General features: G+C 44.7%; 1 protein-coding gene across 1 annotated transcript; it reads left to right on the forward strand.

The window, feature by feature from the left end:
• The first annotated feature begins 498 nt into the window (after positions 1-498).
• LOC143808646 (WD repeat and coiled-coil-containing protein-like) lies at positions 499-20424 on the forward strand. Its single transcript, XM_077291529.1, has 4 exons — positions 499-640; positions 5538-7437; positions 12454-12568; positions 15802-20424. Exons 2-4 carry the CDS (start codon positions 5557-5559, stop codon positions 15963-15965), a joined length of 2160 nt encoding a protein of 719 aa, XP_077147644.1. The 5' UTR covers positions 499-640; positions 5538-5556; the 3' UTR covers positions 15966-20424.
• Positions 20425-22310: the final 1886 nt, after the last annotated feature.

A 22310-nucleotide genomic window follows, 5' to 3' on the forward strand; every position in this document is an offset into this window, starting at 1 on the left:
TCACTATTATGGGGTCACAGTGACGGTCACTATTATGGGGGCACAGTGACAATTACAATATGGGATACAGTGAGTTACTATTATGGGGCACAGTGACGGTTACTATTATGGGGCACAGTGACGGTTACTATTATGGGGGCACAGTGACGGTCACTAATATGGGGGCACAGTGACAGTCACTATTATGGGGGCACAGTGACGGTCACTATTATGGGGGCACAGTGACGGTCACTATTATGGGGGCACAGTGACGGTCACTATTATGGGGGCACAGTGACGGTCACTATTATGGGGTAAGCGGAAATCCACACTATGAGAATCTTTGCTCGGTCTGAGCCCTGATTTCTCTCAGCCTCCGGCATTGCGGCGCTGATCCCGACACTTGTATATCCAGCAGCACATCCGGCTTTCCGACTTTCTCTCCCGCCATCGAGCTCGGTCGCTGTTTGACAACATCACAACGGGTCGCAATAAAGTTGAGTGAAGACGTCGCCCGTTGCTAGGACGCAGGGTTGAGGACGCCTCTGTACGGAAGATGAGTGGGCGACGGTCCAACGAGCCAATCAGGAAGCTTCGTGGGCCTGATGACGTCACTGCCCGGGAAGCAGTCGTACGGACGGTGGAGGTGTCCGGAGAGCAGGTGAGGTGGTCGCTGGGGGTCTTCGTTTGCCTGTAGCGATCGCTGTGTAGGGACTGGGGACATTAGTACTACAACACTCAGCATGCCTCCCAGCGGTCGGGCTAAATGGCGACAACCCATCTGCGATCTGTGTATATACAGTCTGGAGGGTCCCAGATCTTCCCTCACTGGTCCCGGCCCCAGAGGATGTGATGAGGCCACACCGGCAGCCGGACATTATGTGACCCCGGGGCGCCCCCTTCTTGTAGACCCCTGGGCAGTTGGATCCGTCCTTGGTAGCAGACCCACCAGGCCAGCTGGGCCCCCATTGATTGCAGACCCCCTGGGGCACGTGATCCCACAATTTCCCCAGAACAGGTGGTCCCCCCTACTTGTGGATTCCTTGGGGCAGCCTGTTAGCAGACTTCTCAGTCCCTATTGTTGGAGGACCCCCTGGGGCAGCCAGTTCCCTCTGTTTGCAGACCCCTTGGGGCATCCAATACATTCCCTTCATGTTTGCGGACCCCCTGGGAGAGCCGGTCCCCCTGATTGCAGATGCCACCCCCCCCAGTCCTTACTCCTATTTGCAGACTTCTCGCGAGCCCCCCCGTTTGCAGTGTCCACACCCCCCCTCCCCCGATTTGTAGCGATTCCCTCCTGTCATGTTTGCAGACCCCCTGGGAGAGGCAGTCCCCCACTTTGCAGCCCCCCCTCCCCCGCTCAGCTGCTCTTTTTTCCTGTGTGCAGACCCTCCAGGACAGCTGTTCCCCGCTACAGTTTGCAGACCCCTTAAAGGCAGCTGGTCCCCCCTATGAATGAGGATCTTCCAGTTTGTCTCCAGTCTTTTCTTCAATGAGGGGGGAGCCGGTAAGTTTGTGTTCCGTACAGCAGCCTGGTGCCCCTGGTGCCGGTGTTATTCTCCTCATCGCCCCTCCCCGAGAGGACAATCCACAGATGGCTAAAGAGCTTAGTGCCTCCTCCCAGAGTGAGCAAGCAGACTTATCGCCGGCCATAATGACCGACCTGCAGGAGCCGGCAGCGCTCTCCGACACCGGCCACAGTCCTGAGTGGTGGGTAAGTGCCCTGTGCACATGGGGGGTCTGCTGTGATGGTAGTAGGGTAGAGCCCCGGCTACAGTGCTGGGTGGGGGGCAGCAGCCTGTGCCTGGGAATCTTCAGTAGGAGTACTAGTAATAATAGGAGGAGGACGTGAAAGGCTGGAGCATCTTGATCCTGGGATGGTGACACTGGGGCTCCCTCTACCAGCGCTCATTTCCCACAGAGATACAGCACGGAGGAGTGAGCGCTGTCAGCACTTGCAGCAGTACAATTAACTCCTTACATGCTTCGGTGAATGGTGACTGCTACATGTAAGGAGTTTGACAGAGGCAGATTTCTCCCTCTGTCACTTCGTCGCCTCCCCGCAGCGCAATCCCTGGGAGCTGATGGTTCTTATGGCATCTCTAGGCCTAACAATGGTCTCTGGGCCTGCCATAGTCCACAGCCTAGGATATTGTGCAGGAGGCATGGTGTATTAGGCGGCCGGGCAGTATAAGCGGGCGGGACGCACCGCACTCTATAGGTAGTGTACACAATGCTGGAGTATTATTCTTATTCGGCAATTTCTTTTTTTTCTTTTTCTGTTTTTTTACAGGTTTAATGACGAAAATAAAAAAATGACAATAATAAAATACAATGCAGCGCGGGGCCCTGATGTGAATACACTTAAAAGCATCCGAAAATAGTGGGCACTGAAGGGCGTTATGGAAAGGGTTAAATGACTTTGGGCCGCTGATCTCACCCCACCATTACACAGATAGTGACGGGCCGCATCAAAGTCAGGTCACGGTAGCCTGGACCCGATGTTGGCCCAATTTGCTGCCCAGAACACATTTGGGCCGGGCTGGAGGGGCCTCACTATCTGTGTAATGGCGGGGTGAGATCAGTGGCTCAGTCATTTAACCCATTCAATAACGCCCTTCAGTGCCCACTTTGACGCCCATTTTTGTGCCAGTTTTATCACTTTCGTAGCTGTTTTATAAGTGTATTCACACCAGGGCTCCACGCTGCATTGTATTTTATTCTATTTTTTATTTTTCTTGTTATGACTTAAAAATAAATAAATAAATAAAAAATAGAAACTGCCAAATAAGAAATGAACTCCAGCTTCGTGTAGTGTAAGGTATTATCTATAGAATCGGAGGATCACGTGTACAAGCAGGGCTGTGGGGTCGGCAAGCCAAACCTCCGACTCCACAGCCCCGTGGACAAGTCCCCTTGTGGGGCTAGGAAATATCGGGTGTGTATATAATATAGAATTATTTTTTATAGATAAAAACGATCCAATTTTTCAGAAAGTCAATTTAATCCAATAAAAACGAGCGCCTCACATTAAATCAACCCCTTCACGACATGCGCCGTATATGTACTGCGCTGCGCGAGCTGCGTCCCCACAAAGCGAAGTATACATGCGGTGACCGAGTGAAGATCGCTGCTGACAGCGGCCGTCCATGCACGTCGCTCCTCCTCCCACATCGGCGATCGCTGGGATTGGCTGGTCAGAATTGATCAGCCAATCATAGCAATATCACAATACAGTTGTAAAAAAAAAAATAAAAACATGTGACACACTGTCCTTGGTGCTGTCTCCGATCACTGCAGTCACAATGGATGGGGCGGTCGCGACGTCACCTCGGCTGATTGGTCGGTAACTATTGTTTAGCCAAATCAGCATCAACAGAGTTAATCTAAAATAGCGATCACCGCTCTGCACCACATTTTTACCTCAGAGTGGTTCTACATCCCCTTTGTTACCTGATGGAGAGAAATTCATTGGTGGCCAGTGCAGTCCTCCTGCCCGTAAGAGATTACAATCTGGTGGGGGACGCAAAATACAAATCTACAATGAGGTGGGGGGGAACACAAAATACAGGTGTGTATTTACAGTGAGGGTGCAGCCATCTTGTGGGAGTGGAGGATAGATAAAGGCTGCATGAGCTAGTCACCGGCCAGTATGTGTGGCGCTTGTGTGTGGTGGAGTTTGATGGACTGTTAATTTCAGATAACTAATGAAGACGCGCCACATGTCGGTGTTCGTGGGTGATCTGCTGGCGCACATAGACGTACAGTGGACATGGGATTTCTAGAAGTCCCATCCACTATGCTGTAACACCTGGCAGCTGCGTACTTGACGCTACCTAAATACACAGCGTCAAACTTACAGCAAATCCTGAACAGGGGAAGTACCCTCCGAGTGCTAGGCAGCTGCTTAGAAGACCCCATGGCTGCTGTTTTTTGGCACAAGGTTAGAGGAGGCTGGGTTATTATAAAGCTAGGAAATTTACATCACGTGGCCTTTTCGAACGATTAACAAGCCATAACCCTAACAGGCTAATTAAGGTCTGAAACCTTGGTCAACAAAAATCTCCAAAAGTGCCCAAACTTTTGCATCTGCCCATTTTTTTTTTAATCATTTTTAAAATGTAAAAAATGCATTTTTTTTTTTTGCTGTGCTACGTGCCGATATAGACAAATGCAGCTCTGCTACAGGCAAAAATAGTGACATGCACACACCCCATACATTACCACATGCTGCGGTTCCTGCAGCTGCTCAGGTCCTGCAGCTGCTCAGGTTCCTGCAGCTTCTCAGGTTCCTGCAGCTTCTCAGGTTCCTGCAGCTTCTCAGGTTCCTGCAGCTTCTCAGGTTCCTGCAGCTTCTCAGGTTCCTGCAGCTTCTCAGGTTCCTGCAGCTTCTCAGGTTCCTGTAGCTTCTCAGGTTCCTGCAGCTTCTCAGGTTCCTGCAGCTTCTCAGGTTCCTGCAGCTGCTCAGGTTCCTGCAGCTGCTCAGGTCGTGCAGCTGCTCAGGACCTGCAGCTGCTCAGGTCCTGCAGCTGCTCAGGTCCTGCAGCCTCTGGTCAGTCCTGGAAGCTTCCTCTCCTGCTCTGTACCAATCACACAGATTCGGGTCAGACAGGATGAGAGGCAGCAGCTCTCTGATCAGCAAGGACACGGTGTGTGCTTTCTTCCATCATCCAAGAAAGCTGTCTCCAGGCTATAAGATGCACACATTAGTTGTTCTTGCTAAGAAATGTGTCTTATAGTCTGAAAAATTCAGTATTTAATTTTTTTTTATTTTTTTTTTTAATTGGGAAAAATGGGATATTATTATCATAATAATATTATTTAATATTAGTGTTATCATTTTTAGTAAAACTTTTAATATTTTCAATTTTTGATTTAGTTTTGACATATATTTTTTGTGGGCTCCCTAGGGGACTTGAGCTTGTGGTCATTTGTACTATATACTGTGGTGCTACAGTATATAGAATATACTACAGTATTGCTGTACATGGGGAAATTACTGGTCTCCTATGGCGGCCAGCCACAGGCTAAGCTTCATGAGTACAAAAAAGTGTAGAAAGGGGCTTTCAGAAGACCCCGACTGTCCAAGCAGCCCGTCGGCACCAAGCGATCGTGTTGATGGGGGTTGGGACACTCATCCACCCACAGTGGAGTGGGCGCAGCTCTTGGTTGGTGATGTATGTCTGGGTTTTGGGAAGGAGTTAAACAGCAATGATCAGGGTTGGATCTTAGAAGCTGGTGCCGGCTGTGTAGCACAGCTAGCACCCATAGTGTATGGAACTGGCTGTACTACTGAGACTGCTCCATATATGTGCACCTGAAATGCGCTGTACAAGTATGGCAGATGTCAGGAAGGGGCTCCATATTCTTTTCTTTCACTGCTAATGTGTCATCCGCTGCATAGTGACGCCACGTCACAGAACCATGGCCGATAGTCTTGGCTCATATGGCGGTAATTCAGCTGAGCTGCGTATCACAAATTATCTACCACTTATTACATGCGTCAAATTCATCATGTTCTAACCAGGATATTCTTTGTCTCTTATTTGTATCTACAGATGTTTTGGGTGAAAAGCAATGGAGTTAGGAAAGGGTAAACTCCTGAGAAGCGGCCTCAATGCCTTGTACCAGGCCATACATCCGGTGCACGGCTTAGCCTGGACAGATGGCAAACAAGTCATTCTAACCGCCTTGCACCTTCACAATGAAGACCCCAAATTTGGCAGCTCTGTGGTGATCGGACAATTTGAACATGTCCACGGCCTCTACTGGGGTCCAGCTCATGCCAGCGACATACCCGCACTCCTGGCCGTCCAGCACAAGAAACACGTGACCGTCTGGCAGCTGTATTACAATAATTCAGAGAAGAACAAGTTGGTTGTTTCTCAGACCTGTGAAGTCGGGGACCCCCTGCCTGTTCTCCCGCAGGGCTGCGTGTGGCACCCAAGCAAAGACATCTTGGTTATTTTAACCAAACGGGACGTTTCTGTCTTGTATTCCGCACGCTCGGAAAACGCTAGCGTTAAGGCGGACATCAAAAGCACGGGGGTTGTTCATTGCGCTTGCTGGACTAAAGATGGAAGCCGTTTGGTTGTCGCCATCAGTAGCTCACTCTACTCTTATATTTGGGACGGCAAGCACAAAATGTTAAATCCCTGCACTTTTTGCCCCATATTTGATGTCGGTGGGTACATTTGTGCTATCGAATCTACGGTTGACTCTCAGGTGGCTGTCGCTACAGAGCTTCCTCTAGATAGGTTATGTGCATTAAATTCTGGCATTGCATTCGACATCCCCGCAACCTCTGAAACGACTCCCTCCGTCCAACCAGCCCTGCTGCTCATGGACGAAGAGTTCTCCTTAGACGTGGGGCGAAAATCAACTGATTCTGGGACTTCCCTATCTACAGATTCGCCGGTTACTTCACCCGGGACTGTGGACCTAACCCATATCTTGATCAATCACTCTAAATCTGATCTGAGTCCGCTTCTCAACTTGAAACGTAAGGACTATATAACGGGAAGCGGACAAGACTCCTCACATCTGATCCTTGTAAATTTCGAGAAGAAAGTGACGTCCACAAGGAAGGTCAGCATCCCTGGGATTCTTGTCCCCGACATCTTGGCATTCGATCCTGGTGCGCATATCGTAGCTGTTGCTTCAAATACATGTAGCCATGTTCTAGTCTACTCATTGACGTCTACTAACATGCCCAACATCCAGCAAATCCAACTTGAGAAGAACGAGCGGCCTAAAGGTTTGTACTTCCTGACTGATAAGATGCTCTTAGTGCTGGTTGGGAGGCAGAAGACATGCGACCCGGCTTTCCTTCCGTCTTCCAGCTCCGATAAGTATATCATCCGTCTGATGGTGAAGGAGGTTATGTTTGACGACGACTCCGAGATCCCGAGCGCACACTCGAGCTTTGACTCCTCAGCTTTATTACAAGGAAGGAAGAAGTATGTGGACTCTTTATACAAAGATGAGCACTCTCCCACGTGCCGTGAGCTTTTGATCCCGGGAAGTTCCTCTGGACGTCAGTCTTTAAGTAAAAAGCAGCTCATAGAAGAGATCCGTGGTTACAACTGCGATCAAAGCCCTTCGTCCAGCGCCAGCGATTTCGAGGATAAAAAGACCACGATCACTTTACATAACTTAGACACCGAGCCAAAAAATCGGTCTGTACTGTTAGGTCTAGAGGCACATCGGAAGCCTTCCAGTAGACCGGCATCTCCAAAACTGCAATCCCAAGTGTGCAAGAACCTATCGAAGAACGCCACCTCAGTCCCTGACCATGATATTCTACATGTGTCCCGCAACCTGGAGCGACTTTGCTGCAACATGTCTAATCTCCAACAACGCCTATCAGATCTGACAGACCTGGCGCAGAACGGAAGGAAGTCCTATCTGTCCTACCCATCCTTTAGAGAGGCTCCGTTTGTTACCATCATATGCCAGGTATTTCCCTTGTTTTACTCATGGGTTCTATTGCTAAAAATGTAGTTCCATCCAAAACTTAAAAATGACCAACATTGTCCCTCACCCTTCCGGAATCTCAAACGTGAGGTGCCGAAGGGTCTGCATGGCAGCAGATGATCCCCTGTGGTAGCCGTGTTGGTATTCCTTAGAAGCCTTACATGCTGGACTTCATAGAAGACAATTCTATTAGCTATCTACCGTTCAGTATATAGAATTAATCATAGGCTCAAGTAATCTTAAGGAACGTAGAAAAAAAGAGAGCTGTTAAAAATATAAAATTGAAAAATCTACAAATTCAAATCCAATTTCCCTACCCTCACTAAAGAGGATGTCCACTACTTTATCATTGATGACCTAGCCTTAGGATAGGTCATAGATGTCTGATTGGTCAGGGTCCGACACCCGACACTCCCGCCGACCAGATGTTCTTATTGCCGGTGGCCGCCGGCTGGGAATGCGCATTTGCGGCGTTGCTTCGTCTTCTGATAGTGGCTGTGACTAAGTACTGCACGCTTCCTATTGATTTGAAAAGGAGGTGGATGTGCAGTATCCAGTCACGACCACGATCAGATGGTGGAGCTGCTCCGCAATTGAGCATTTCCGGCCACTGACACCGAGCACAGCTGATGAACTGGGTTACCGGGTGTCGGACCCCAACCGATTAGACATTGGTGACCTTTCCTAAGGATGGTTCATCAGTGATAAACTAGTGGACAACCTCCTTAAATATATAAACATTAAACCAAATTTTAATAGTCAGTGTCATCCATGTAAGTCCAATCTATCAAAATGTAAAATAATTTAACTCGTACTGTAAACTACTTAATGGACAACAAGTAGAAACACCAGAAATTGAGTTGTAAAAACCTCTGAAAAAATCACACAGCTCCATCAACAAAAAAGTGAAAAAGTTATGGGTCTCCGAAAATGCCGGTGTGTGTGTGTTTTTTTTTTTTTTTTTTTTTTTTCTTTTTACAAATTTCTGAATTCGTTATACAAGTTTTGCATCACCACAATCTTATTGATTTGGAGAATCGTGCTGCCGAAACAATTTTTACCGCACAAAGAACGCTGTCAAAACAAACCTTAAAACCAATGATGGAATTGTTTCCTTTTTTTGTTTTTTTGCAATTTCACCCCTCTTGGAATTTGTACCGTATTTTTGTTTTTCGGTACATAAAATCGTAAATTGAATGGCTTCATTCGAAAGATATGACATCACGCAAAAAAAAAACTAAAAAAAGCTATGTAGTCAGAGGAATTAAATAGTAAGGATTCTTGGTAGAAGGTGAGGATAAACTAAGGAGCAAAAACAAAAAATAGCAGTAGCAGAAAAGGGGAGCAAAAGTGATAAAATATCAAAATAAACTGGACTTTCCGGGCGATCCAGTTCTGACCTGCAGTCTTCGTTTACTAGTGGTTACGATGTGACCCCTGCAGCCAATCAGTGGCCTCAGTGTTAATGCAGCATCTGACTGCCATGGTCACTGATTGGCTGCAGCCGTCACATGTGCTGACTCTACCGGGGAAGAAGCAAGCGGGATCAATTTTGTTATTTTTGATAACTTTAGATCCTCTCATAGCGCAGAGTAACTATGCAAATTCTTTATTTTTCACGAGACGATCTTGAGTAATATTTGTAACCTCAATAACTTTCACCTGTTCCCGACACATGATGTCCTATATATGGTCTCCTTCTTTGATACAGGCTCAGGAGCTGAGCATCTCAACTTTCCCAGCAGATGATGACTGTTGTACACAGTCATCACCTGTCTCTAACAACAGCTCACCCTGTGCCTGTTAACCACTTACTGGCAATTTGACAGCGGCATCTACATTGTGTGTACAAGGGGGCGCTATTTGTGGGTTGAGATGGCAGCTGGGGGACACTGAGGTTTCTAATAATTGCCATAATGGTGCTCCATTGAAACCCTGGCGCATATACAAGACTGCGATTTATTTATTTTTTTTATTTTATTTGTATTTTTTTTGTTTTATTACTATTATTTGTAGTATATTTATAATTTTTACATGTAGTATAGTACAAGCAATTAGACAACTGCAGGTTCTAGTCCCCTAGGGGGACTAATAAATATAAGTTTTTACAATTATAAAAATTCTAATCACTTCCCCATTCCACTATTAAAAATTAAACATTTGGTATCGCTACGTCCGTCACAGTCCTATCTATCAAACATGTAATTCACCTGATCAGTAAATGACATAACAAGAAGAAAAAAATCTAAGGGTGAGTGTCCACGGTAAGTAAACGCTGCGTGATTGACGCTGCAGCGTCAAACACGCAGCGTCCAGATGTTCCAGCATAGTGGAGGGGATTTTGTGAAATCCCGTGTCCACTATGCGTGGAAACCCGCACGCGGCGGCCCTGCGACTCCGGACATGCTGCGCGTCTTTTCAGATCGCAGCATGTCCGTGCTACCTGCGGCGACGCTGCGTCGCCGCAGGTAATATCACAGGGCCCTATGGCGAGGGGTGTGATGATCCCGGATGTGTACAGTACACATCCGACATGATCGCGTCCCAGAAAGGGGGCGGGGCTTAGCGCCGAGCGGCGATACCGCCGGCCATCCTGAGCGTGGACACGCACCCTAACAAGCCAGAATCGCAATCTTTGTCACCGGAACGCCACAAAAAACTGCAGCAAGAAGCGAAAAAATAGCATCAATAAAAACTTAAAATAAAAAAAATATTTTTTTTCTTATATTTCAGATTCTTTTTTTTTTTTTTTTTCGCCACATAAATAAGAAAAGAAAAAAAAATCTTATCACTGTGATTTGTATCGACCTGGAGAATCGTGTTCCCACCTAATTTTTACCATACAAAATAATGACATAAAAGCAAAACCCAAAAAACATTAGCAGATTTTTTTTCACAATTTAAAGGCTCTGAGATTTTTTTAATACCAGATTGAACAGTAAAATAAATGGTGAAATTAAAAACTACGGCTTATCCCACTAATTAAAAATTATGTTGTCAACCATGTCTTTTACCTGAATTTTTAAAGTGACGGCAGATGACAGAGGCGATTTAGTTGCCTAGCTCTTAGCTTCTACATCAGTTTGTGTAAGGCAAAACCAGGAGAGGAACAATCAGAGAAAAAGTATAATAACACGTCACCACTTTATTTGTATTTATCACCCACTCCTGGTTTCAGCTTACAAATACTGATGTAAAATACTGACCGTGTGAACATGGCCTGAAAGCGAGAACGCCCTTCTAGTCCCAAATTGGGAATCCCAGTAAACTCCAATTCCAGCTCTTCTGTCCCCAATATCCTAAAAGTAAAAGTTTTAGGATAAATGTTCTTGAAGAAGGCAGTGGAAGGGTTCAGGGAAGGTAATGGCTGATTCACAGGAGGTCCGGCTTCCTGCAAAGATTACTGTCTAACAAGATTAGCTGAGACTGCTCCATTATCTCTGCAATTACCAAGATGCTAACATTTAAGAACACTCCTTAGGGTACCGTCACACAGTGCAATTTTGATCGCTACAACGGCACGATTCGTGACGTTCCAGCGATGCATTTACGATATCGTTGTGTCTGACACGCTACTGCGATCCGGATCCCCGCTGAGAATCGTACGTCGTAGCAGATCGTTTTAAACTTTCTTTCATCGTCTAGTGTCCCGCTGTGGCGGCATGATTGCATTGTGTGACACAGGTTGTATACGATGTGCGCAAAGTAACCAACGGCTTCTACATCGCAAATACGTCATGAAATTATCGCTCCAGTGCCGTGTATTGCAACGTGTGACCGCAGTCTACGAGGCTGGAGCGATAATCATACGACGCTGCAACGTCACGAATCGTGCCGTCGTAGCGATGAAAATGGCACTGTGTGACGGTACCCTTAAAGTGAACGTTTTGATAAAAATTGTTGTGTAAACTTTTTTTATTTAAGCATTTTTGGTGATTTCTATTTTTTTTTTTTTAGGTTTCCTTGCATTATTAAAGTAATCCAGAAATGTTGTAGTTTTCTTTCTGACCACTGAGCCTTATAATAGTGACCCTTCCTGTTTTGTATAGAATAGTTTTCAACACTCTCTTTTATAATCACAAAGTAGTCTACAATAACTGATCACACCTCTATATACAGTAAATAACACAATCCACCATTCACAATAGGTGATGTCACAGCTCACCTCCTCCTCCTGTACAATGACTGATTACACCTCTATATACAGTAGATAACACAGGATCCACCATTCACAATAGGGGATGTCACAGCTCACCTCCTCCTCAGTGACTAATTACACCTCTATATACAGTAGATAACACAGGATCCACCATTCACAATAGGGGATGTCACAGCTCACCTCCTCCTCCTGTACAATGACTAATTACACCTCTATATACAGTAGATAACACAGGATCCACCATTCACAATAGGTGATGTCACAACTCACCTCCTCCTCCTGTACAATGACTGATTACACCTCTATATACAGTAGGTAACACAGGATCCACCATTCACAATAGGTGATGTCACAGCTCACCACCTCCTCTACAATGACTAATTACACCTCTATATACAATAGATAACAGAGGACCCACCATTCACAATAGGCGATGTCACAGCTCACCTCCTCCTCCTGTATAATGACTGATATCACCTATTGTGAATGGTGGATCCTGTGTTATCTATTGTATATAGAGGTGATGTCACAGCTCACCACCTCCTCTACAATGACTAATTACACCTCTATATACAATAGATAACACAGGATCCACCATTCACAATAGGTGATGTCACAGCTCACCTCCTCCTCCCCAGTGATTTCTGCAGATTGCTGAATCATCTGAAATCTGCAGAGTTCTGTGGTGTGTATGGCATGTCTGTGAATGCTGTGCAGTCTGAGATAACAGGTTAATCAGAGTCTTGCATTGCTCTTTGCCCTGTTGCTTTGCTCTTAATCACATTAATTACATGCAGGTCTATTAGTATTATCTATAAATTCTCTCCTTATGTCTGCAGAGGAATCACTCGGACAGTTTACCGGTGAAAAAGTCTGTGTTGCTGTGTGATAACAAGCTGCGTCTCGGCACCATCCAGGAGCTGTTCTGTCTGTCACTGGTGGAAATGCTGCTGGGTGAGTTACTATCTGGTCCTGTCCGTTATCAGTAGGGAGATCTTAGACCCCCCTGATGTTTCTTTTTTTTTTTTTTTTTCAGACAGGGCTATTTTTCAGTATTTTCTTAAACACCATCGCACCATTTTAAGGGTATGTGCACACGTCCGGATTTCTTGCAGAAATTTCCTGAAGAAAACCGGAAATTTTCTGCAAGAAATCCGCATTTTTTTTTTTTGCGGTTTTTTTTCCCGTTTTTTTCGCGTCTTTTTTAGCATTTTGCAAGCGTAATTAGCTTGCAGAATGCTAAAGTTTTCCAAGCGATCTGTAGCATCGCTTGGAAAACTGACTGACAAGTTGGTCACACTTGTCAAACATAGTGTTTGACAAGTGTGACCAACTTGTTACTATAGATCCTGCTTATGCAGCATCTATAGTAAAAGATAGAATGTTTAAAAATAATAAAAAAAATAAAAAATGGTTATACTCACCCAGACGATCTCCTCAGCGGCATCCGTTCCTATAGATGCCGGTGTGGTTCAGGACCTGTGATGACGTCGCGGCTTGTGATTGGTCGCGTGAGTCACATGAGCGGTCACGCGACCAATCACAAGACAGTGACGTCATCACAGGTCCTGAACCACACCATCTATAGGAACCGAAGAGAGAGCATGCACCGGAGAGGCGGGAACACTGCGGGGGACATCGAAGGTGAGTATAGGACTATTTTTTATTTTAATTCTTTTTTTTTACCAATTATATGGTGCACAGTCCGTGGAGGAGAGTCTCGTCTCCTCCACCCTGGGTACCAACCGCACATAATCTGCTTACTTCCCGCATGGTGTGCACAGCCCCGTGCGGGAAGTAAGCAGATCAATGCACTCCTAGGTGTGCGGAATCCCCGCAATTCCGCAATTTTAATGAACATGTTGCTTTTTTTTCCGCGATGCGATTTTTTTCGCGGAAAAAATCGCAACATTTGCACAAAAAATGCGGAATACCCTGTAAATAATAGGAGGCATATGTAAGCGTTTTTATAGAAACGCGAAAAATCCTGAACGTGTTCACATGGCCTCAGTGTTCTAAAACAGTGCGCTTTAATCTTTTTCCTGTTTTTTTTTTTCTGAAGTGTCTGTTTTTCACAATTTTTCTTTAATTCCAAAGCACCACTAAAATATATGTTCCCCATTTTATAACAATTATTTGAAGAAGAAAAAACCTGTTGATATAAGTGCATCGTGTAGGTGCACATTTATTTACTTTCTTTTCTGCTGCGTATTTGCTCATTGTTTGTATCGTAGGTTTTAATTAATTTTTTTAAATAAATTAGACACTTGTTTTTTCTTATCAACAGGGGCGGTGCCAGAAACAGCGATTGTTACTGGCACTAGCTGTATGTTTTTATTTATTTTTTTATTTATTTATTATTGCTTTGGTTTTTTTTTTTTAGATGTACTCCTTAATTTATTTCACACATTGTGCCCCCCCAGAGGACATTATAGTATAAGTATATATACATACATACATACATACATACATACATACATACATACATACATACATACATACATACATACATACATACATATTCCTTAAAGGGGCTGTCCACTACTCGGACCACCCCTTTTCATTCCTCATGTTAAAATAAAGACACCTATGCTCGCCTCCTGTTCCGGTGCAGCGGTGTCGGCACATGAGAGCTACGGCTGGCCACTCACCTCCTCTTGATTACTTAAATGTCTGAAGATGGCAACACTGACATTGGCGCTGATTGGGCACAGGTCCCACTTGAGCCCGGGGATTGCGAGTGCCGAGACCACTAGAACGGTGTTTTTATGTCAACGGAGGCAAACATGGGTAATGGGAAAGGGTTGTCCTAATAGTGGATAATCCCTTTAATTTCTGATTTCCATTGTAACTGGTAGGGTTGAGCGACTTTTGCTTTTTTAGGATCGAGTTGGGTTTTGTGAAACCCGACCTTCTCAAAAGTCGGATCGTGTGAAATCGGCCGATTCTACTGTAAAGTCGGGTTCCGGTCCCGGAACACGAAACCCAATGCAAGTCAATGTGCATCTCTCTCTCTCTCTCTCTCTCTCTCTCTCTCTCTCGCTCTCTCGCTCTCTCGCTCTCGCTCTCTCTCTCCTCCATGCATATATTGTATTTGACTCCGGAAATCACTGCAGCCCAAACGGTAATATGGCTCTATGACGCCGCAGAAACCGGGCCGGAACCTATGTCATCACGCTGCCAACAATTAATTGGCTGAAAAAATGGCGGGGAAGGCGTCATTCAAAACGCGACTTTGGCGCCAAGATCGCGTACCACATGGCCGACCCCACGCTGGGATCGGGTCGGGTTTCATGAGACGCCGACTTTGCCAAAAGTCGGCGACTTATGAAAATGACCGATCCGTTTCGCTCAACCCTAGTAACTGGTGCTGGCATATTAGCCCCAGTTACAGGGGAAAGTTCAGCCTCCTTTCTGCACTGCAGAGCTGATCTGGGTCTCCTAAGACCTAGGAGCTCTTGCTTCCTTCTGGCACCCAGTGCTCACACCATCGCTGGGGCGGAGGAGGAAGCGCTGTTAATACTTACTCAACTGTATATGTTGTGCATACAGCGATCAGGAAGGCAGAGATGTAATAAACCACCTCTGCCTTTTCCATGGGGAGTCTGGCTGTGTCTGACAGTGGTTCTCCGCTCCTGTAGCTGCACGATCCCAACAGTTTAGAACATTATGGTTCAATGGCTGGTCCGGAAGCTGGTAAAGAAATCGTGTCTAGATGGCCACGTAATCTGTGAAGACCGGCATCCTCCATTCTCATAGCATGCAAGATGGTGGCAGTCGTGATTTATTCAAGCGCTGTTCTTTATTCCCGTCACTTCGGCATGTGCAGGGACTCCCTGTATCTGTGCAGGCGCTAGACGCAGTTACTGTTCACTTTCTGCGCCAAAAAGAAAACCAGGGAAGCCGTCACATTAATAGATGGCACGGCTGCTGCCATCTTGGGTCTTATGGACCTGGAGGAGGATGATATTTTTTTCAGAGCTGGGCTAGAAGTATAACGATCGAGCACGTTCCAAATCCAAGTGCCCCATCCTACTGTGGGTAAAGTCAAGAAACCTTCATAGGCATTATATGGCTGACCAAACCTTCCATAATCGTCCAGCGGGATCTTGTAGTCATCGGAATCGCAGCATATTGTATCTGGCACTCCATTATAATCCTAATTGTTTCCCTTCTCTTCTTTTCAGGTTCTTCCTGTTGGATTACTCTGACCGCCGATAACGAAGGCTTCGTCCCTTTAACATTTTCAGCCAATCAGGAACTGTTCATCAGAGACGCCAGGGGGCCACCAGCATCCCCGATAAGCTCCGCTAGCTTCCACCCAGCAGAGCCTCCCAGTAGCATAACATAGTGTGCAGCAGAGCCATTTCGCTCATCGGCTTTACCGTATGCACTGGGGTTGATGCTTCATCGCCGTTTTTTTATTCCATAATGCTCATTTCCAATCAGACTGTTGTGAGGATTCCTTACCTCTCTCCTGTGCTGTCAGGAGAATATCCTGGTATTTTGTGCAATACACGCCCTGAATCTGGGGCTCCCATCACCCATACGAGGGCGCCCAGCATCAGGTCCATAGGGTTAGAGGAAGCATGGACGTTCAGGAGAAGACGCCGGCGTGGGAGGAGGGACTTCTGTATTCCCATAGTGAATTGTGTCTCTGGTGATTGTACCGGCGCCCGTCAGTACTTGCAGTATTTATTGCTAGGTGTCGAAGTCCTGGCCGACATGCATGAGGAATGTATATTTTGTTACTGCATGTTCCGGCTCTGATCATATCTATAGTGTGTGCGCGCGACATATTAGATACAAGCGGGGGACGGTCTGTATTACGGCTCGATGTATAAAGCGGAGGGCGCCATCGTGTAGGCGCAGCGGCGCTATATGGAACGGTGTGATCACAGTTGTGCATTTTATTTGCATTGATGAAGATATTCGACACCTAAAATTATTATTATTATTTATTATTATTTTAAATCTGACTAATAACGCAGACTGAGATGGGAAATGACATGATGTAGCCGCTGACAGTAGTCACAAGGCTCTGGCCAAACTCCATGGTCCTAGTAACCAGCATTTTTCGCTAACTAGATTTTTGTATAATTATTTTGGTTACATATTGGATGGCTGATGGCAGATCCAGCGTTTTAGGCAGTGATCTAATATATAGAAGACTGCTAATTTATTGGGGAGACAATAGGTGAATTTAAAGAAGCCTTCTACCATCAAAGTTTTTATCCTCTTAATATATTGCAATCATCATATTATACTGCACTTTGTACTTACAATTGCTCCTTTTGCCTTTCTACCCAGCTAATTCTTCTCTTTTCTTTGCTCTATGTCGAAACAGGAAGTCTCTTTTCCCTGAATTATTTATCATTCCCCTCTTCAATTCCCTTCTCCCCCTGCCAGGGACTTTTGCAGTGATGACTCATGCAGGGAAAATTGACCTCCTGTTTCTACATAGAGCTTAGAATGATTCAGCTCGTCAGTTCTTAATTTCGTGATGTTGTAGACCTAGTGGAAAAGAGAAGACTTTTTTAGGTAGAAAGGCAAAATGAGCAATTGTAAGTGCACAGTGCTATATAATATGATAACTGCAATATATTAAGAGCATAAAAATTTTGATGGGAGGAGGGCTTTTCTAAAAGGGTTCATTTAAAAAAAAAAAATACTTATTCCATGGGTTTTCCCCTCAAAGATCAGCGGCACAGAAGTATCCAGTTGATTCTCTTTTTTTCTCTGTTTTTATTGGTAATTAACGATAATTAAAGGGAGAACAGGAAAATTAAAAAGAATGGGAGGAAGTGGGGGAATAAAGTGAGGGATGTATTAAAAAAAATAAAATTGTAGCAGGGTTGCGCTATTTTTTTTTTCCTTTCTGATGTATTATTGTGCTGTCCTAATGTACAAGGGGAAAGGAGAAAAAAATTCCCTTTAGTTAAAAAAATGTCCATATTCTTTAAGGCTAGGACTACTCGCCAGCTTCGGAGTAAATCCATTAGCATAATGTAAGGGGATAGGGTCGTAGCTGACCTCGACGTATACACGACTTTTACAAATTACATCAATAAACCACCCATCTGCCCTAAAACGGCAAGAGAAAATGTATGTTTATTAATGTCGGCCTGATGTCATCCCGCCATCGCTTCTCCCACCCCATCTCCCGCTAGGCATGGTTTTAGGACGAGGTCCTTTATGCTTAGATTAGTAGGGTGCAGTGTTGTGTATCTAGTGGTTAGTCCACAAAATTGCTGCCTTTCGTAGAGGTAGATCTCAGGAACAGTCCAGAAATGTGACTCGTAGAGTAGTATGCAAAGTTATAGGACGGCCGTGCATTAGAGGGGTTGTCTATGACATATTTGGAGACTCCACCTATTGTCCATGTAGTTAATTTCTCGCTCCGGCTGGCATGATCAAATTGTGCATGACTTATTATTGTCACTTGTCATGCCTCATTTCACCAGCGGTGGCGCTGCGTGGGAATTATACACTTGCTGCATGGTTTCCCAGTAGTAGCAGATGATTGGGGGTCAGCAGCCCTATACTTAGTGATCAGCTTTTAGGTTGAGGGTGTTGTCAAAGCCTGACAACATTGTTTTACAAGATTGTTGTAAACCTGAATGTAATTTCTGATTTCACTGGTACCTTCATCTCCCTTTTTGGGGGCTATACTCCTGCCATTTAGATCCACTAGCAATGGATTATGGTGGCCAGAAGACTTGCATGCTGGGTTTTATGTCATGAAGAACCAACAGGATGGATTTATTTTGTAAAGTGCTCCTCCCACTCCTGAGATCTGCTATGTCTGAAGGGTCTGGAAGTTTCTCATTTCTCCCTCTCCTTTAAGTTAAAGGGTATCTAGCAGCAGGTTTTTACTATGTAATTTGACCCCAGTATGATGTAGGGACAGAGACCCTGATTCCGGTGATGTATCACTTAGTTTACTGGGTGCAGCAGTTGTGATAAAATCACAGTTTTCTCTGGAGCTGTGTATAACTCCTCCCACATCACTGAGTGGCCACTTTGTCACTGCATTATACACAGCTGCCAATCAGTAGTGGGGGCGTGGTTGGACTAGAAGGCATGAAACGCCTAGTCCTGCAGTGATAATCTTCTGATTATAAAACACTAATTGTATTGGAACAGCAAAACACAGCCAAGTGACACATCACTGGAACAGGGTCTCGGTCCCTTACAGTATGGTGCTTTCAGATTACGTAACAATATCCTGCTCACTGATTCCCTTCAAACAAGCAAATTTGGGTTTTGGGGCTTCTTTTTTTTCTTCTTCAGGCAGTTACTGGATGTAAATGAGCTTCGGGGTGGTGGAGTTTTAGTGGCAGTGCTTCATAGGAAAAATGTGTTTGTAGAATGTAGAAGTGGCTACCCTGTAAGTCAATGACCGTTTTACAGAGCTTTGCAACATGACTAAGGATAGAAGCCAGCTACTGACAAGATATTCTGGGGTACCTGCCCCTTATCAGGATTTGGAGGGGGAAATCTGGCTTTCCTTAGTGAGAATATTTAAGGCCATGATCTACGGGAAAACAGGCAAATTAGCTCCCTCCTGGAAGGAAATAAGACTTTTGTTTGTTCCACCTAGTGTTGGACATCAACTTACAGAGAAGATACCACTACTAGGTGGCACAAGGGACATAGAGGTCTTTTTTTCCAGGAGAAACCAATTTTGCAGGATGGAAAGGACCAGCTTTTTGTCCTCGTAATGGTCCTTCAGCTGCAGAAGTTTTATTATGAGCGCTCACCGCCAGGACTGGGATTACGACATTGGTTGTAATGCTGATACGGAAGCACAGATTTACCTGCCAGTCTAAATGATGATCATTTTTGCTAATAAAACGGAGCCGGACTCTCATCAACAAGCCAGGACTTGGTGCACCAAAACGTCCAATGGGCATCTTACATCTACAGTAACATGTCGAGGACTCTGTCCACCAAAACTGCTGATGGACTTCTCAAGCCTACAGTAATATGTCGAAGACTTGGTGCACCAAAACTGCCGATGGGCTTCTCACATCTGCAGTAATATGTCGAGGACTCTGTCCACCAAAACTGCCGATGGGCTTCTCACATCTGCAGTAGTATGTCGAGGACTCTGTCCACCAAAACTGCCGATGGGCTTCTCACATCTGCAGTAATATGTCGAGGACTCTGTCCACCAAAACTGCCGATGGGCTTCTCACATCTACAGTAATATGTCGAGGACTCTGTCCACCAAAACCGCCGATGGGCTTCTCACATCTACAGTAATATGTTGAGGACTCTGTCCACCAAAACTGCTGATGGGATTCTCACATCTGCAGTAATATGTCGAGGACTCTGTCCACCAAAACTGCTGATGGGCTTCTCACATCTACAGTAATATGTCGAGGACTCTGTCCACCAAAACTGCCGATGGGCTTCTCACATCTGCAGTAATATGTCGAGGACTCTGTCCACCAAAACTGCCGATGGGCTTCTCACATCTACAGTAATATGTCGAGGACTCTGTCCACCAAAACTGCCGATGGGCTTCTCACATCTGCAGTAATATGTCTACTTCTGGTTGTTAAGGTTTATTATTAGGAGAAAATTGAAGAAAATCTGCACTGCCCGTCAGTTCTGTCCGTGTCCAGCAGAAAAACCCGAATGTAAACTTTTTATTCTTGGGTCAGAAATGGTGTATAAGAATGTCAGTGAATGTAGCAGTCGTGTGACGCTCTTACAGTTGTGTATTTCTTGTCTTCCACTGTAACATATCTCCTCACCCCTGAACTTGTCCAAGAAATAAATACCCTATAATGGGGCAAATCTTAATGCCATATTGTCATTATTACCTTTGAGACCAGCGAGATGATAAAACTTGGCACCATATTATTCTAACACTGAAATAATTGAAATGCGGATACTTTTCTGTTTTCAATCAAAGGATATGGACATTTTCGCGGCCTTTTTTATTTTTTTTACTTAAATGCATGTATAATTTCAATTCCATAAAAATTTGGGACGCTGTGTAAAATGTAATGAGAATGAACAAGCTGGAAGGTCCCTCTCTTTGATAACAAGCTGGAAGGTCCTTTTCCTCGATAACAAGCTGGAAGGTCCCTCCTCGATAAGCTGGAAAATCCCTCTCCTCGATAATAAGCTGGAAGGTCCCTCTCTTTGATAACAAGCTGGAAGGTGCCTTTCATCGATAACAAGCTGAAAGGTCCCTGTCCTCGATAACAAGCTGGAAGGTCCCTCTCCTTGATAAGCTGGAAAATGCCTCCTCGATAATAAGCTGGAAGGTCCCTTCCCTTGATAACAAGCTGGATGGTCTCTTTCTTTCTTCCTGAGTCCACAAGACCAGTAAAGAAAAAGGTATACCAGCTCACCAATTGTCATAGTCCAAATCACGATTTCAATATTCGTGTAACTATGAAAAAAAATTTGGTAAAAAAGATATTTCCAGCTCCTGGTAAAATTTCTTTAAGCTTTATTCCATCATAGGTTAATTTATGATGGAATAACGCATAAAGAAATTTTACCAGGAGCAGGACATATCTTGTTTTCCACATTTTTTGTCCGCAAGACAAGGCATCTGATTTTTTTCCAGAAAAAAAAAAATAGCATTTTGATTCATCTGACTAGAAAACCGTTTTCCATTTTGCCTCAGTCCATTATAAATGAGCTTTGGCCCAGAGAAGATGACAGAGTTTTTGGGTTGTGCTTATATATGGCTGCTTCTTTCCATGATGGAGCTGTCACTTGCATTTGTGCATTACACAGCAAACTGTGTCAGACAAAGATTTCTGGAAGTATCCCTGAGCCCATGCAGTGATTTGCATTTCCGAATTCTGCCTACGTTAAAGCAGTGTCACCTGAAGTCCATAAATTATTAACATCCAATATTTTCATCTTGACCCTTGTGTACATTAATTTCTCTAGAACCTCTTAATCTTTTGACGTTATGTGCTGTAGATGGTGGGATATTCAATGTATCTGCGATTTTACATCAAGGAACATTTTTCGGAAATTATTTCACCATTTTTATATGTACCTGTTCATGAAGTGCTGACCTCCGACCATCTTTGCTTCTTAGAGACTCTGCCTCTCTAATATGCTCTTTTTATACTGTCAAGTGACATAGTTGAAAATCAACCCTCCAGTTGTTTTTCTCTAATACCAAGCACTTATATTTTCGGCCTCCTGTAAACCCTGTCACGCCTTTTGAGATGTGACGCTGCCACCAATTTCTAAAGGAGTTAATTTTCTTCAAACTAAACGGAAAAATGTCCAACGATCAACTTCTGATTTGTGTTCTATGTTCTTTTATGGATAAAGCAGTTATAAGAGATTGTGTTCTTGTTTTCATTGCATTTTACATATCATTTCAACTTTTGGGAAATTGGAGTATTTTGGGCTAAAAAATAAATATTTTGCACCGTTTGGCTTTCACAGGCTGCACTTTGGTGACTGCCGAATGACTTAACCTAGAATCTGTCAGTGAGATTGCCCTGATTTGAGAGTTAGTATCTCTTATTTGGCATTTTCTGAGCTCCTCTTTGCTGGTTCATGCTATGGTCTAATGCAATGTTCCCCAAGTTCGGTCCTCAAGAGCCACCAACGGGTCATGTTTTCAGGATTTCCTTAGTATTGCCCAGGTGAGAATTCCATCATCTAGACAGGCAACAATTCCATCACCTGGGCCATACTAAGG

This window comes from Ranitomeya variabilis, chromosome 2 (genome assembly GCF_051348905.1).
Source record: "Ranitomeya variabilis isolate aRanVar5 chromosome 2, aRanVar5.hap1, whole genome shotgun sequence".
NCBI lineage: Eukaryota > Metazoa > Chordata > Amphibia > Anura > Dendrobatidae > Ranitomeya > Ranitomeya variabilis.

Excerpts from the sequence above, each read along its gene's own strand:
- LOC143808646 (XM_077291529.1), top strand. The coding sequence starts at position 5,557 with ATGGAGTTAGGAAAGGGTAAACTCCTGAGAAGCGGCCTCAATGCCTTG. Across the intron at positions 7,438-12,453 it reads TTGTTACCATCATATGCCAG|AGGAATCACTCGGACAGTTT; the intron begins GTATTTCCCTTG and ends TTATGTCTGCAG. Across the intron at positions 12,569-15,801 it reads ACTGGTGGAAATGCTGCTGG|GTTCTTCCTGTTGGATTACT; the intron begins GTGAGTTACTAT and ends TCTTCTTTTCAG.